The sequence below is a fragment of the Misgurnus anguillicaudatus genome, chromosome 1, assembly GCF_027580225.2.
Source record: "Misgurnus anguillicaudatus chromosome 1, ASM2758022v2, whole genome shotgun sequence".
Classification (NCBI taxonomy): domain Eukaryota; kingdom Metazoa; phylum Chordata; class Actinopteri; order Cypriniformes; family Cobitidae; genus Misgurnus; species Misgurnus anguillicaudatus.
Window position 1 is genome coordinate 9008425 of NC_073337.2, and position 16694 is coordinate 9025118.

A 16694-nucleotide genomic window follows, 5' to 3' on the forward strand; every position below is an offset into this window, starting at 1 on the left:
GGTCTGGCACTTAAAATATTTTCATTCCGCCACCAACACCGTTTTACAGGATTTACAATAAAACACAGTAAGTACAACAAGCCATTTTCATAGCGGAGCCACTCGTAATCTTTAAGCCACTCTCTCCGAAAGGTTTAACGTCAAGTCTTATCTTCCGGTGGTGAAGTCGCATTTGAATTTGGATCGTCGTCATTAATTACAGTAGTAACATTGGCTGTAATCGGCTCGTTCTCGTCATGCTCGCGGTTCTTCTTTTCATATTTCCGCGCTTCACATACCAACATAGCACGGCAACTAGGAATGACTGACGCTCATATTAGCCAATCTGCGGTCTTCATTAAACGCAAGAACTTAATGGTGAAATTTGATTGGTTATGTAACGTTGGAGAGAACACTGAACCTGGGACAGCGCCAGCACGCAGCATCTCAATCTAAATCAAGTCGCACCACAACAAAATGGGCAGTCGCACAAATGCTCCCAAATATATTTTAAGGTCGCACAGATTCAATTTCGGTCGCATATGCGACCAAAATGGTCGCAATTTCGAGCCCTGTCTTCTTTCGTGCCATTGTTGAGTTTTGAAATTAAACAAAGCTGTCGCGTGATGTGATGTTTGTAAGTTCTAGCGTCTCCCGCTGATTGACAGGTGGGTGGGGTTTTCAAAGGGAAATGCCCATAAATATAAGTGATGCGTATAGAAACCCCTGAAACGTCAGTTGGACCCGTAATCAAAAAAAACTTTCTGAAACTTGTACAAACGCTGGCGAAGTGCATTCGGCGCAGAAATACTCTGTAACACGTCCAATTGCTTTTTTGACACTTTGCCTACGTTTAGCATGAGGAAACAACTCTATAACTGTGATAATAAGTCAGAATGCATGAAATACCATTAAAACATCCCTTTAAGTCAAATACGCACCTGCCACCAACTGGACAGAACTGGGAATTGCATTTCGTAAGTGTAATCTATCGAAATGACGGATGGCTTTCAGGTTTTTTCGTCACGGCTTAAAATATTCCGGAAAGTTTTGGTTAACGCGACCTCTACTCTGCATTTGGCTGTCATGAAGCATTATTGACGCACAAATGCTAATCCAATTTTCAGACGTCTATTTTCACTGCAGACAGCTGAAGAGATGAGTGTGCACGAAGACTGACAGATATCACACAATCTGTTCATTCAATCTGTATGTGTTTCAGGCTGGTGAGGCATCACAGACAGAGACGGTATCAGAAGAAAATAAATCTCTTATCTGGACTCTGCTGAAACAGGTCCGGCCTGGCATGGACCTGTCCAAAGTCGTCTTGCCCACCTTCATCCTGGAACCGCGATCCTTCTTGGACAAACTGTCTGATTATTATTACCACGCTGACTTTCTGTCAGAGTAAGAGACACAAATGCACACGACTGAGTCGAAGTGATCTGACTGTCTGGGTTTTTTTGTTTTAATTGTTGTATTTTATCTGATCAGAAGCGGCTTTTGAAGAAAATGCCTACGATCGTATGAAGAAAGTAGTCAAATGGTACATTTCTGGATTCTACAAGAAGCCAAAGGTAGCTTTTCTCATCTTAAAAGTTTCAAGACCTGTCAGTCATGCGGGACTCACATTTTTTAATTGTACCTCATTGGCAGGGTTTGAAGAAACCATACAACCCCATTCTTGGAGAAACATTTCGTTGTTTGTGGCTTCACGGCAAGACAAACAGCAAAACCTTCTACATCGCTGAACAGGTATCCCATCATCCTCCAGTGTCGGCTTTCTATGTCAGTAACAGGAAGGATGGCTTTTGCCTCAGCGGCAGCATTCTGGCTAAGTCCAAGTTTTATGGTGAGACATTATATTAAATGCACATTTTTTGTTAAACATCAATTGACACACAAGTGGACTGATCGTGAATTATGTGTGTGTATTTCTCAGGGAATTCGTTATCAGCCATCTTGGATGGTGAAGCCAGACTGACGTTTCTGAACAGAGGAGAGGACTATGTGATGAATATGCCGTATGCACACTGCAAAGGTCTGTCCACATTCACACATACACACACATACAGACACACTTCTAACACACATTAGACTCGCACACTCGTACTTCATGACTAACTCACTTTCATCATTGTCTCCTGTAGGGACTCATCTAGGTATGTTTGCATTTGTGCAGTCATTTAGGGACTAGATATATCTGCTGTAGTATATAGTTAAGATCTAGTTTTGGTACACTTCATGGGGCGATTTCCCGGAAAGGGTTTGTATTAATTTAGGACTAGTTATACATTTAATAAGTTTTACAAAAACATTGCTGGTGTGCATCTTGACACAAAACAATGACACTGCTAAATTAGCTTATAAGTTAAGACAACTTGAGTATTTTAGTCTGGGACTTGGCTTAAGCCCTGTCCAGGAAACCAGCCCTATATATGCATTTTACAGACAAACAGATAGTTATGGAATTATAAATAAGAAAATATTATAATCACAATAAACTTACAGGTTTACTTATAGGTTCTACATCTGTTAAGCTAATTTTTGTTGATTTCTTATTGTAAATATAAAGTGTCACCAAAGACCCTTGGCAAGGAGTTTTAGCTAGTCATGTGACCTCACCTGTCTGTCTTGTCATGCGATTATTGTCTGTTCATCTACTATGATATGTCAATATAAATGGCTATCCACAGACACAGGGGTGATTCTCACGAAATCCAGCTGTCCAGCATCAAATTTTTAAAAAAAGCCATTGAAGCCCTTTTTTCCTTTTTTCTTTTTTTTTTGCACATATAAGATTAAGGTCTGAACTTACTATAACCATTATTTTTAGAGGATTTAAAATATTTCCTATATAATTATTTACATTTTTAAGATTATCATTATAAAAAATTATCATTACCGCAACATGATATTACATTAAATATATGCATTTACAACGCATGTTTCGGTAATGAGAACTAAAAAGTTGTCTAGGTACAACCCCGTAGGCAGGGGGGGTTCGGGTGGTTCGAACGAACCCCCCTCACTGCCAAAAGGTCCAGAATTTAAGTCGTTTTTTCACGTGATTATTGTCATCATTTTAATCAATGCTTGTGACAAATATTCTGGGTTGCTGTTTCAAATTAATATGATAAATTATTTTAGCTGGACGCATTACCGTACCCACCACTGAGGTCCCCTGAGGCTCGTCTTATTTGACTCAACGCTCAGCGCTCGTTTGACTTCTGGCTGCGCAGACCGATCGGCATGTGATGTCTTAGCACCGCAAGACCGATGACCCAGTATGCTTTTAAAAAGATCTCGCGGTAGTGTGATGTCACAGGCCAACAGGTCTGCGCTGCACCCCATTAAGTAAGATAAAGTCAAAATGATACCGAGATGACAAATAAAATCAGACCAGGCAGACAGAGGTGCAACACAGGTCAGATGCGCAGTTAGTGGAAGTGCAAGAAAGATGTAAGTAATCAAACGTTAGCAGTTTAATGACGAGAAATATGAAATCGCAGTGATTGTCAAGGTGACAAGACAAGAAACATTACTGCAGCTGTCCAAATATAATGCACTGCTTTCACTCCCTCCAGTAATTCACTTCCCATTATTCAGCGTGTTTATTAACAAAATTCAACGGCACCCTTTAATTATTGAAGAGATCTTTTTAATGTATGATTAGATTCACTGTGTTGTACTGGACTGCTGCGAAGCTTGAACTTGAAAACGCGACGCATCACGTGTGCGGTACAATGCTTCATCCACCGGTAGCGCGCGTGCAGAGAGTTTAAATGAGCGCACGTTCATCTTTTGGCTTAAACATTTTATTGCGTTCGGTCTTAAAGCCCAATAAACAGTACCTGTTCAAGTCATTAAAGTTAATTAAATAACAAAAGAAGAGAAAATCACTCACTGGTCCTGACTGTAACTTCTTCCTATAGTGTTGAGCTCTGCTATTTGAAGTGGTTTATCATGGAATTTTGAACTTTTACTAAAGTTACTGCAGTTAACAAGAAGCCTTTTGCTTCATTAACAGACAGTTAATCAGATGTGAGAAGTTTAAAATTCAGGTTTGCATTATGTTAACATCTTACAGTTAGTATAATGCATACAGTAATGCATACAGGGCAAGAAGAATATTTATCTAATGTGGGGTAATGTGACGTAATCGTAGATTAATTTATGCTTTTTTAATAATTACAGTTTTCTTTCATGGGATATGGACCGCCTAAAGTAGCCTTGGCCAACCCATTTATAAAATTCTAGTTCCACCACTGCATTACTGATGTTGTATTTCAGCATATTACGTGTATAATAAGTTTGTGCATGTTGTGAATTAATTTAATAAACTAATTATTGATAGCCTTAAGTTAATTCACTAAAATGATCATATATTCAGTTGCCCAGTGTGCCCAGGATGGTAAAATAGTTATTAAAATGTATTCCTAGTGACCAACACAAATTTTCTGCATACTGACATGGTTTGAAATCTATAGTTAATTGATCCTTTGATTTTCTAATGTATTAAAATTCATATATGTAGAGCAGAGAAATAAGATTTTTTCCTGGGGTGCATGCCCTACAAAAATATATATATGGACATCGGTATTTTTAAAATCCAGTGTACGGCCCTGCTCATAATTAAATACGAAAGGAGTAAAAAACTGGGGGAAAAAAAGGTCCACTTTTTGAAAAAAAGAATCCCCCCTTTCAATAGGCTGGCTACGGACCTGAGGTACTATAACAAACAAAATTTTAACTTTTATCTGGAGAGAAAAAAATAAGAACTGCTTACATGGTAGCCATCTTGAGTGTCACAGTCAATTATGTCCCTTCCAACAATTTTTTGTTAGTTCCTTGAGGGCTTAAACAATAATTGAAATTTGTTGCGGAGGATGAGAAAATTGGTCTTGGACACATTTATATTCCTTATTATTTTCTCTACATTTACCAGTGATCACCAAATACCACATGTTTCTTTACTGTAAATGTTTATAGTATAACATGCACTGAAGCGTTTTATTATTTAGATTTTTTAATTATAAATATTTCCATGTCAAAGAACCCAAATCCAGTCATGGACACATTGCGGTAATGAAAATTTTCCCTTTAAATGTGGAAAAAACAACAAAATTGGTTTGTATGATGTTATTTAAAAATCATGTTGAAAACAGTATGTGAAGAGATGTTTGTAACTGTATGCTTCTTATTTTGATAGCATTTACTTTTTTTATTTAATGTTTCATGACACCTCATAAGTCTAATTTCGTGAGAATCACCCACATGTGTTTTCAGTAACAACCACATATGCGATTCACTTAAAGGAACATGCCGACTTTTGGGACTTTAGCTTATTTACCGTGTCACCCCAGAGTTAGATAAGTCCATACATAACCTTTTAATCTCTGTGCCCCCACGTAACTCTGTCGGACGCACCCACCGCTAGCCTAGCATAGCACAAAGACTGGAAGTAAATGGCTCCAGCTAGCATACTGCTCCCAATAAGTGATAAAATAACGCCAACATTTTCCTCTTTATATGTTGTGCTTTGTATAATCACAGCGTGTTCAAATAACAAGGTCAACGCATTTGCAGCTGGGCTGCGTACAAATAGTGCAAATTAAAGTAAAAATAAAAGTATACAGGTTATAATGTATACTATAAAGTCTCTCTCTCTCTCTCTCTCTCTCTCTCTCTCTCTCTCTCTCTCTCTCTCTCTCTCTCTCTCTCTCTCTCTCTCTCTCTCTCTCTTTCGCTCTCACACACAGGTATTTTGTATGGTACTATGACTCTGGAACTGGGCGGTCAGATCACTGTCACCTGTGAGAAAACAGGCTACAGCGCTCAGCTCGAGTTCAAACTCAAGGTTTGTGTGTGTTTGCTTATATGATTTGTATCATGATGAAAGGCATTGTATAGTATGGATGTTGTAGTATAATTGTAATATCTCTCTATTCTCAGCCGTTTCTCGGCAGTAGTGATAATGTGAATCAGATCTTTGGGAAAATCAAACTTGGAAAGGAGGTTCTTGCAACGCTGGAAGGCCACTGGGTAAGTACATGCATGTGTGTGTGCGTGCTCACAGATCATATGATCGCACACAACAGTGAAAGCAGACATTTAATTGTGGTTTTATTCGTAAATTTTAATCTTGAATCTTTTTTTAATGTTATTGAATAGACAATAAAAACAATTATTTTGTATGTGTGTTTCGTGCAGGACAGCGAGGTCTTCATCAATGATAAGAAGACAGGGGAAGTGGAGACATTCTGGAACCCAACGTTTGAGTTGAGACAGAGCCGACTGACCCGCTGCACGGTACCTTCTGAAGAACAGGGCGAGTTTGAGTCTGAGAGGTACTGAACACACATGATCTTATCTGATAATATCTGAAGACCCAGCTCTAATTCATCTCCAATAAGGAAAATGTTAACTCTTTCACCGCCAGCTTTTTTTAAAAAGTTGCCAGCCAGCGCCAGCGTTTTTTCAAGTTTAATGCCTTCCAGAAAATGTTCTTCTTTAAATATATAAACATACAATAAACCAAATGAAAGAACAGACCCTCTGCTTTCAAAAAAAAAAAAAAAACGTTTCATCCTACCCTCAGTGTTTCTTTTGTAATCAGCTTTTGAATATGGGTAGGTTTCTGCAAAAACACCACATTTTGAGCAAAAAGCATAGATGATTCCATTTTTGTGACTGACTTTTCATAGAGATCTCATGCAGCAGCTTGCCATAGGGCAATACTTCCGGGTTTAAAAAGTTGCGGAAGGGTGCCACCTGGTGGATAATAGCGGTATTGCGGAAAGACGGAAATACTCGTCATTGGCGGGGAAGTATTTTCTCTTGATTGACGAGAGATATCGTCAATGGCGGGGAAAGAGCTAAAAAGGGATAGTTCACCCAAAAATGAAAATTCTGTCATCATTTACTCACCCTCATGTACGCACGCAGTTGATGGTAGCCATTGATTTCCATAGTAGGAAAAACAAATACTATGGTAGTCAGTCATTTATCAAAATATCTTCTTTTGTGTTCCACAGAATAAAAAAATTCATGAGGGACAGAATTTTCATGTTTGGGGGAACTATCCCTTTAAAGGTATAGTTCGGCCAAAGATGAAATTAAACCCATGATTTACTCACCCCGAAGCTGTCTGATATGCATATGTCCATCATTTTTCAGACGAACACATTTTCAGTTATTTTAGAAATTGTTTTAGATCTTTCAGTTAATCAAATGTAAAGTTACGGGGTCCACGTCCTTCAAGTCCAAAAAATGTACATCCATCCTTTACAAAATAAATCCAAACGACTCCACGATGATAAACAAAGGCCTTCTGAGGGTAATTCGCGCCGTTTTGTTGTAGAAATATTCACATTTAAAACTTTATAAACGAAAATAACTCGCTTCCGGTAATGCCGCCATCTTAGTCGCATCCGAATTCAAGATGAGAGCGTATGCAGTTTACTGAGGTTACTCTGCTGCTGCTCTGTGCCCCGCCCTCCGAATTTGTCATACGTCACTAAGAAAAGTGCGTACACTACGTTAATACTCTCTCCTGAATACAGAGGAGTCTAAGATGGCGCCGCTACCGGATGGTAGTTATTTTCATTTATAAAGTTTTAAATATGGATATTTCTACAACAACAGCGTGCGGATTACCCTCAGAAGACCTTTGTTTATCATCCTGGAGCCGTTTGGATTTATTTGAGGAAGGATATATGCACTTTTTTTGGACTTGAAGGATGTGGACCCCGTAACTTTACTGTTTAGCAGCTGACATTTTCTAAAATAACTGAAAATGTGCTTGTCTGAAAAATAATGGACATATGCCTCTCAGGACGGCTTCGGGGTGAGTAAATCATGGGTTAAATATAATTTTTGGCCGAACTATCCCTTTAATGCATTTATAGTTTTATATTTAGTCTCACAGATTGATGAAACAACTTGACAGATGATGCAAAACACTAACAACGTGACATTTTCTCTGTCAATCTGAGAGGTTGTGGCAACATGTAACACGTGCCATAAATAACAAGGACCAGACAGAAGCGACCAACGAGAAGTTTATCTTGGAGGAGGCACAGAGGAAGGCGGCACGCGAGCGCAAGGCAAAGTGTGAGGACTGGATGCCCGTTCTGTTTGACCAAGACCCCGCCACAGGAGAGTGGCATTACCGATACGCTGAGTAAGTCCAAACGTGATGAGGAGAGGACGTACAGTGAGTTTAAAGCAACACGAGTCCGTATAAATGGAGAGATTTATCACAGCAGCGCTTGTTATTTCCATGACATTGCATTCATCTCATTTAAACCTGGTTAGAAGAGTTTATTGATTTGTAAAACTCAGTGTAGCATTTATATGAAAGTTTTATGACCATCAAAGTGCATTCTGCCACGTTTACTGTTCTTTGTCTCCCAGCACCCGCCCGTGGGATCCGCTCAACGATCTGATTCAGTTCGAGAAAGACGGCTGTATTCAGACTAAAGTGCGCCACAGGACGCCTATGGTACGTTCAGCCAGTGTAGTTAGTCTCAGTACCCAGCAGGGCACCCGGAGAGACAATTACCTGATCCAGGTACGTCCTTCTGCCCCGACATTTCCTCATGAACCCCCCTCTCCTACCCACAATCCCCTTCTCTGCTTCCGTCTCATCATCGCCGCCTGCGCTCTGTCCATTCTCCAATCGGCCAGTCATCATTCAGCAAACCAACCAATCACGTGGCTGGTCACGTGATCGCTCTGCCTCATCTTCAGCTTGATGAAGTTTTACGGCCTTGTGCACCACCAAGGCTACAATTTGTTGTTTTGTTAAAAAATTTTTTTTTTTGTTCCCCTGCGATGCATCCTTTCACACCTGCAACTGGCACGCTTGCATGCCTCTGTGTGTGTGTTTTTGTACAGTTTGCAACCTTTTAAAAATAAGTAATAATTATTCTTAAGTTGGATGTTAAATGGATTTCCCATTTTTTTGTGTGCGTTTAGGTAACAGGAGCAAAACGAAAACACAAGAGTGACAAACCCAAGAGTCCAGAAAGCGGCTGCTCGTCTCCAGAACCGGATCAGCAGGACTCATCAGGCAGCGAGAGTATGAGACACACACACACACTTGCCCACTGTGACCTAGCTGCAGGGTTCCCACGGGTCCTTAAAAGTTTGTGAATCTGGGGGGAAAAATTCAAGGCCATGGGAAGTTTTTGAAAATATACATACATAGATACAGGTCATTGAAAGTGCTTATTTTATGCAAAAAGTTTTCTGGGAAAAAATCCATATTATTCCCTGTGTAGTGTAGGATAATATCATAAAAATTCTAGACTTTTCAGCACACATGCTAAACTGTTCGCTTTAAATGCTTATATCTTCTGTATGCGAATGTTGATACCAAAATGCTTTTTTGCATAGTTGGGTGTAGTCTCAGCCTCAGACGTCACGCCCACAAACTGTTGGCTGAACGTCTGATGTTTTTCGTACACTTTTCTGGAAACCCTGTGAAAATGTTAAAGTCGTCTTTGATTGGTTGGAAGAAAACGGATTTCCAGGAGACGCGAGTGTCGCGATTAGTTTCAGTTTCTGGAAAACAAAGCTCTGACGTTCCATTGAGGAAGAGAATCAGTCGTGTTCACGTGGATAATAATGAGCAGTTATCATGATCAGCTAAACATTGGATTCTCAAAAATATGCAAAGTTCGCGGCATCGACTCTCTGAAAGACGTCCAAGAGTTTTCTTTAAGGCAGTTAGTGGAGTCAAAAAGTTTCGTTCTCCTGAATTGCTTGTATGTGTTAAAAAGTGGAGAGATATGCTTCAAACAGACATTTAACAGGATCGTCTCATTGGTGTGGCTGTTGATGAAGTGCACAACGTTGTCCTATGGTGAGCAATGTTGTTTATTTAGATACTATTCGGTTGCGGCTGGTTATTTCAATAACTGACTTGTTGCCAGCCGGCTCGTTATTCTGGGGAGTCCGAAATGTGACGCTAGATGAAACAAACTGTGATTGGTTGTTTGACATGTCGGTCAAACAGCTTGTGGGCGGTCTTTGTCCAGAAAAAGCAGCGAAAAACACCAGACCTTCAGTATTGAAGGTCTGGCTACGCGAGACTAAGTTGGGTGATTCTCACGAAAACTTGGTTTTGAAAATGTAAAAATTGCTTAAATTTACTTTTATTTTCACCAGACATTGAAAAACAAAGTCTGGAGTAAATGGGAACATTAATTTAAAAACTTTTACTTATCATTTAACACTTTTTGTAACAGAATTAAAAAAATTAGTCCTAAAAAATCTCATTACCGCAACAGTCAGAAAACCTCAACACTGACATATTTTCAAAATGACATGACAAACCTGAAAGAACATAATTTGGAGATTCTGCACATACATTTAAAATCAAAGTATTATGCTTCTATTAATTAAATTAACATTTAATAAGCATCTGTTGCGGTAATGATAATCAAAATGTCGTGTAAGCATTCTGACAAGACAATATTTCAAATTAACTGTAAAAAAATGATCTTACCTGGTAGCCATCTTGAAGTAACTGGTCCATGTGCTTGGTCACTCAAAATCAAACTTTATTAAAATTCTGTATGTGTGCTTAAACTGTTCTCAAAAAGTGTTGCGGAGGATGAGAACATCAGGCATGGACACATAATTTTCCTAATTTTTCTTCATTATTATTATACATGAATATTCAGTAAATAATGAAGTCATCTAAAGTAGTCTAGCAAAACATCCATTTATTTTTTTTCTTAATATTTTTGTGTTAATTTGATTAAATTACAACATAACGCATGTTCAAACACAGCCGGACACATTGCGGTAATGAGAATTTCAGCAGAAAATGAGATAAAATTTACAAATATAAATTCTTATGTTGAAATCACACAGTGTGCAAGGTAGAACACAGTATTGTGTTAATTCTGATGCTTTTTAATGTTACTATATTACACATTTTAAAGCTAAAATCATTAGTGCCGTGGTGTTTCAATGGTTTCGTGAGAATCACCCATGTAACTGTTGTTCCCATGAGAAGAGAACGAGGCGCTGCGTCTCCCTTGCCATACTTCCTGCGTCCCTGTAACGTCGTCTTTGGCAATATTTTAGATAGCGATATACTTCCTTGCTCCCGTGTCACCCTGTCTTTGTCGTTAAGCCTCACCATTGATTGAATTTGATATACACATTCAGACGCACTTACCCCTGGAGGCGTCCCCAGAGTGTCACCGCAGTGATGCAGCGTGAGTTCCCTCGAAAGGGAACTGTTACAATGTATCTTAAAAGGTAACACGATGTAACCTTGCTCTCACTTGAAATGTGTCCCCACATGTAGTCCTTGAATTTGAGGTTAACTAAGGTGTTGGAACCCTGTAGCTAGTGGTGGACTTTTTCCTGATTTCCGCAGACTATTGAGAAACGAACGAATTGAATTCACCGTATTTTCTCACGTTGTGTTTCTTTCAGGGCACAAAAACAAACACAGCAGCCGCATCAGGAAGAAGGGAACAGATCTGAGTGAACTCCAAAGTGCCATCGAGTCCATCAGGCAAACCCAGGAAGACATTAACAGGTGGGAAACACATCTTACATGTGAATGCGCTTCTATTCCAATGAGATTTTTAACATCTATATGCACGTGCATGCAGGACCGTCAACGCCCTGAGGAATCGAGTGGCGAGTCAGCCGGCGACAGAGAGCTCGTTCCTCACTCAAAGAGACTTCACCATCATCCTCTTCCTCATCTTCCTCCAGGTTATCCTCAACTATCTGTTTAAGTAACGCCACCTACTGCCAGGACCTTCATAAGCCGTCTCAGCTTGAAAGAGGATGGTGCCGGAAACCGAAACGTCACTCCATGCCGTCATCACACCCCCTCCCCTCGTCTATCACTATCGATGTAATCTCACAACACATTGGCCTTTTACTTGATTTGGTTTTTATATGAATTTGTGTTGTGATGGCCATTTTAACCCTGCTACCTTCTCTTGAGGAGAAGCGTTTTGTGGGATGTTTTAGAAACGGTTGCAACCCTACACTATTCAGACTGCAGTTTAAACACATCACATACATTTGAACTTTACTAGACGCAATTAAGGATGAGTTAATCTCACCTGTCATATACATGTCAGGCTCATATATCACCTCATGATCCAGAGAAAGAAATAAGTAATTAATAATTGAATTAAATACGTCTTTACTCAAAATATAATTTATTTTCGTTATGCTTTTGAGAGATTAACTTGAATGTAAAACGTAACAAAGCGAATCGATTTTATGACAGTTTTATTAAGCGAATGAAGGAAATGAATGACGTTACGAGTTGAGGTCAATCTTGTATTATTTAAAACCGTTTCGGGAACAAATTCACGGTAATACCAGAATATAAATTCTGCGTTTCGTACGTTCGAGTTGCTTGTCGACGGTAATCGTTTTTATTTATATGAACTGTTTCTGAATGATACTGAAGCGTGTACAGTATACAGAGCATCACATTAACAGTCGCATTTAATATTAATATGAGAAAACAGTAGATTTAGGCGTAGTTCTCCTGTAGCAGGACGTAATTTACTGTTGCGTACTCTCGTAGTTGCCACTGTTACATCATCTGACTTGATGTACTTAAGCCAAATAGTCAGCGAGTAGTTTAGAGGTCTTCACATGATGACATCATCTGTATATAGTAAATAATCCAATTCACTTTTTTATTTCTAGAGAAATATGTGTATTAGCCAGAAATGTGTATCTTGCACACCTGTAGCCCACCGTGTCTTGTTCTGTGTTCGTTCGGTCACCTGATCACTTGCACAGCGCCCAATCAGATGTTTGAATGTGCTCATGTCAATAATAACTATTAAAAATCGATGTGCCTTTACAAGCAGGTCTTGAATTGAAGATGGGCCAGACTGAGTTTAATGGACTGTTTATTTCATACATTCTCTCTCTCTTTCTCTTCGGATGAATGTGCCATATTTAATTTTAGAGATACTTGTTTCAAGCCCAGCGTATCAAACTGTCGCCCACTGTGAATTTTAGTTTTTGTCTTCGAGCTAAAACCTGCCATAGATTTTTAATCTTGCCCTCTTTGTATTCACAAGGCACCAATCCAGGGATCAAACTGTACAATCCATCCCTCTTACGTTCATTCACACCGTGCACTCTTTAGGCTTCTAGTTTGTTAACTTATGTTTTTTTATTAAACAGTTTTTACTCCAGGTGATCCTTGTTTGCATTCTGGTTAACCGTCACTCGAGAACATTTCGTCTGTGCACAGATGATGCTTTATTTGTATTACAGAAATAACTTCCTGTAAGGTCACCTGTGACATCTCACCAAATAAATGGAAAGATCGTATTGATGGCTCGTCTTCCTTTTTCTGATGGCATATTCACATACAGAAATATTATATGTGTTTGGGTGATTCTCACGAAAACTTGGTTTTAAAAATGTCAAGCATGAAAATGTAAAAATTGCTTAAATTTACTTTTTTTCCCACCAGACATTGAAAAACAAAGTCTGGAGTAAATGGGAACATTAATTTAAAAACTTTTACTTATCATTTAACACTTTTTGTAACATAATTTAAAAAATTAGTCCTAAAAAATCTCATTACCGCAACAGTCAGAAAACATCAACACTGACATATTTTCAAAATGACATGACAAACATAATTTGGAGATTCTGCACATGCATTTAAAATCAAAGTATTATGCTTCTATTCATTAAATTAACATTTAATAAGCATCTGTTGCAGTAATGATAATCAAAATGTCGTGTAAGCATTCTGACAAGACAATATTTCAAATTAACTGTAAAAAAAATGATCTTACCTGGTAGCCATCTTGAAGTAACTGGTCCATGTGCTTGGTCACTCAAAATCAAACTTTATTAAAATTCTGTGTGTGTGCTTAAACTGATCTCAAAAAGTGTTGCGGAGGATGAGAACATCAGGCATGGACACATCATTTTCCTAATTTTTCTTCATTATTATTATACATGAATATTCAGTAAATATTTTTTCTGTCATCTAAAGTAGTCTAGCAAAACATCCATTTATTTTTTTTCTCAACATTTTTGTGTTAATTTGATTAAATTACAACATAACACATGTTCAAACACAGCCGGACACATTGCGGTAATGAGAATTTCAGCAGAAAATCAGATAAAATTTCCAATTATAAATTCTTATGTTGAAATCACACATTGTGCAAGGTAGAACACAGTATTGTGTTAATTCTGATGCTTTTTAATGTTACTATATTACACATTTTAAAGCTAAAATCATTAGTGCCGTGGTGTTTCGATGGTGTCGTGAGAATCACCCGTTTAGTCTCCAACTAGACTATTTAAATACATTCAGCATTGATGGTTATTTAAGATGCATTTATCGCAATAACCAGAGGAGGGCACCACGAATATACAAATTAAATTGAGTGTGTCAAGCAAACGTAAATATCTCAAATACGTGAGCGCTTAGAGTTTCCTCAGACCTGAAAGTTAATCTTCACTCAATTATTCATAGCACACGCGCTTCACTAGATCAAAGCTAGGTGTGATACCAAACCATGCGTTTTCCTCATGCTGCTAGTGGAAAAATGGATTTCCTTCGCATCCATATTCGTTACGCTCATCGTCTCCAGTGCCACCGTTGCTAAGATACCGTCCCTGCTGACACCTTGAGATGTTTGGGCTTTTGTCTAAATCTGGAGGACATATGGAGATGTGAAACGGACAAGCCGCGCACTGATTAGGGCTGAGGACCGTCTGCACGTGCTGAAGCTGTGGGGAAACATGAGCGGAGATGTGGGGATGGGGATTGGCGGCCTGATTATTATATAATCGCATCACATGCACACCATCAACATCCACTGCAGCAAACATGCAAGTTTTGAGAAATCGTGTCATTACTGCACATCTTACACATTCAATCCAACATCAGTGCAAAAACACCCTGGACCACAAAACCAGTCTGAAGTAGCACTGATATTTGTGGCAATGGCCAACAATAGATTGTATGCGTTAAAATGATCAGTTTCTCTTTTATTCCAAAAATCATTAGCATACTTAGTAGAGTTCATGTTCCATGAAGATATTTTGTACATTTATTTAGATTTTTTGCACCCTCAGATTGCATATTTTCAAATAGTTAGTCAAATATTGTCCTATCCTAACACTCCTACATCAATGAAAAGGTTTTTTCAGCTTTCAGATGATCTCAATTCAAACAAATTGACCCAGTAACACCAGAGTAGATACCTAATGTAGCCTATGCACTTTCAATCTGTGACTGCATGTAACTTGAATTTTATGTTAAAGGGATAGTTTACTTTAAAATGAAAATTCTGTCATCATTTACTCATTTTAAACCTGTATGAGTTTCTTTTTTCTGATGAACACAAAAGAAGATATTTTGAGAAATGATGGTAAACACACACAGCAGTAAGTGACCATAGACTTCCATAGTAGGAATAAAAAATATGATGGAATTTAATTGGTACCGTCAACTGTGCTTGGGTGATTCTAACGAAACCATTGAAACACCACGGCACTAATGATTTTAGCTTTAAAATGTGTAATATAGTAACATTAAAAAGCATCAGAATTAACACAATACTGTGTTCTAGCTTGCACAATGTGTGATTTCAACATAAGAATTTATATTTGTACATTTTATCTCATTTTCTGCTGAAATTCTCATTGCCGCAATGTGTCCGGCTGTGTTTGAACATGCGGTATGTTGTAATTTAATCAAATTAACATAAAAATATTAAGAAAAAAAATAAATGGATGTTTTGCTAGACTACTTTAGATGACAGAAAAAATATTTACTGAATATTCATGTATAATAATAATGAAGAAAAATTAGGAAAATGATGTGTCCATGCCTGATGTTCTCATCCTCCGCAACACTTTTTGAGAACAGTTAAAGCACACATACAGAATTTAAATAAAGTTTGATTTTGAGTGACCAAGCACATGGACCAGTTACTTCAAGATGGCTACCAGGTAAGATCATTTTTTTATAGTTAATTTGAAATATTGTCTTGTCAGAATGCTTACACGACATTTTGATTATCATTACCGCAACATGTGCATATTAAATGTTAATTTAATTAATAGAAGCATAATACTTTGATTTTAAATTCATGTGCAGAATCTCCAAATTATGTTCTTTCAGGTTTGTCATGTCACTTTGAAAATATGTCAGTGTTGATGTTTTCTGACTGTTGCGGTAATGAGATTTTTTAGGACTAATTTTTTAAATGATGTTACAAAAAGTGTTAAATGATAAGTAAAAGTTTTTAAATTAATGTTCCCATTTACTCCAGACTTTGTTTTTCAATGTCTGGTGGGAAAAAAGTAAATTTAAGCAATTTTTACATTTTCATGCTTGACATTTTTAAAACCAAGTTTTCGTGAGAATCACCCGCTTACCATCATTTATCAAAATATTTTCTTCATCATTTATTACGATAATTCCAAAATATTTTTTTCCTACTGTGGAAGTCAATGGTCACTATCTGCTGTGCGTTTACCATCATTTCTCAAAATATCTTCATTTGTGTTCATCAGAAAAAAGAAATTCATACAGGTTTAGAACAACATGAAGATGAGTAAATAATGACAAAATTTTCATTTTAAAGTGAACTATCCATTTAACTCATCACCGCCAGCCATTTTTTAAAAAGTTGCCCACCAGCATTTTTTGTGAGTTTCAGAAA

The 16694-nt window shown here is 37.9% G+C and overlaps 1 protein-coding gene across 7 annotated transcripts in view; it reads left to right on the plus strand.

Annotated features, from left to right (window-relative positions):
• The window catches only part of osbpl8 (oxysterol binding protein-like 8), a 79304-nt gene extending 65978 nt beyond the window's left edge, over positions 1-13326 (plus strand). For 5 of the 7 annotated variants that reach the window (XM_073861705.1, XM_073861649.1, XM_073861845.1 and 2 more), the window contains 12 exons: positions 1202-1381; positions 1470-1556; positions 1636-1831; positions 1922-2020; positions 5742-5839; positions 5935-6024; positions 6193-6329; positions 7979-8164; positions 8398-8554; positions 8962-9064; positions 11440-11545; positions 11622-13326. In XM_073861705.1, coding sequence (XP_073717806.1) covers positions 1202-1381; positions 1470-1556; positions 1636-1831; positions 1922-2020; positions 5742-5839; positions 5935-6024; positions 6193-6329; positions 7979-8164; positions 8398-8554; positions 8962-9064; positions 11440-11545; positions 11622-11754 — 1572 coding nt within the window. In that variant the 3' untranslated portion in view covers positions 11755-13326. The remainder of the gene's footprint in view (positions 1-1201; positions 1382-1469; positions 1557-1635; positions 1832-1921; positions 2021-5741; positions 5840-5934; positions 6025-6192; positions 6330-7978; positions 8165-8397; positions 8555-8961; positions 9065-11439; positions 11546-11621) is intronic. The other 2 variants (XM_073861737.1, XM_073861902.1) reach the window with 1 other exon arrangement.
• Positions 13327-16694: the final 3368 nt, after the last annotated feature.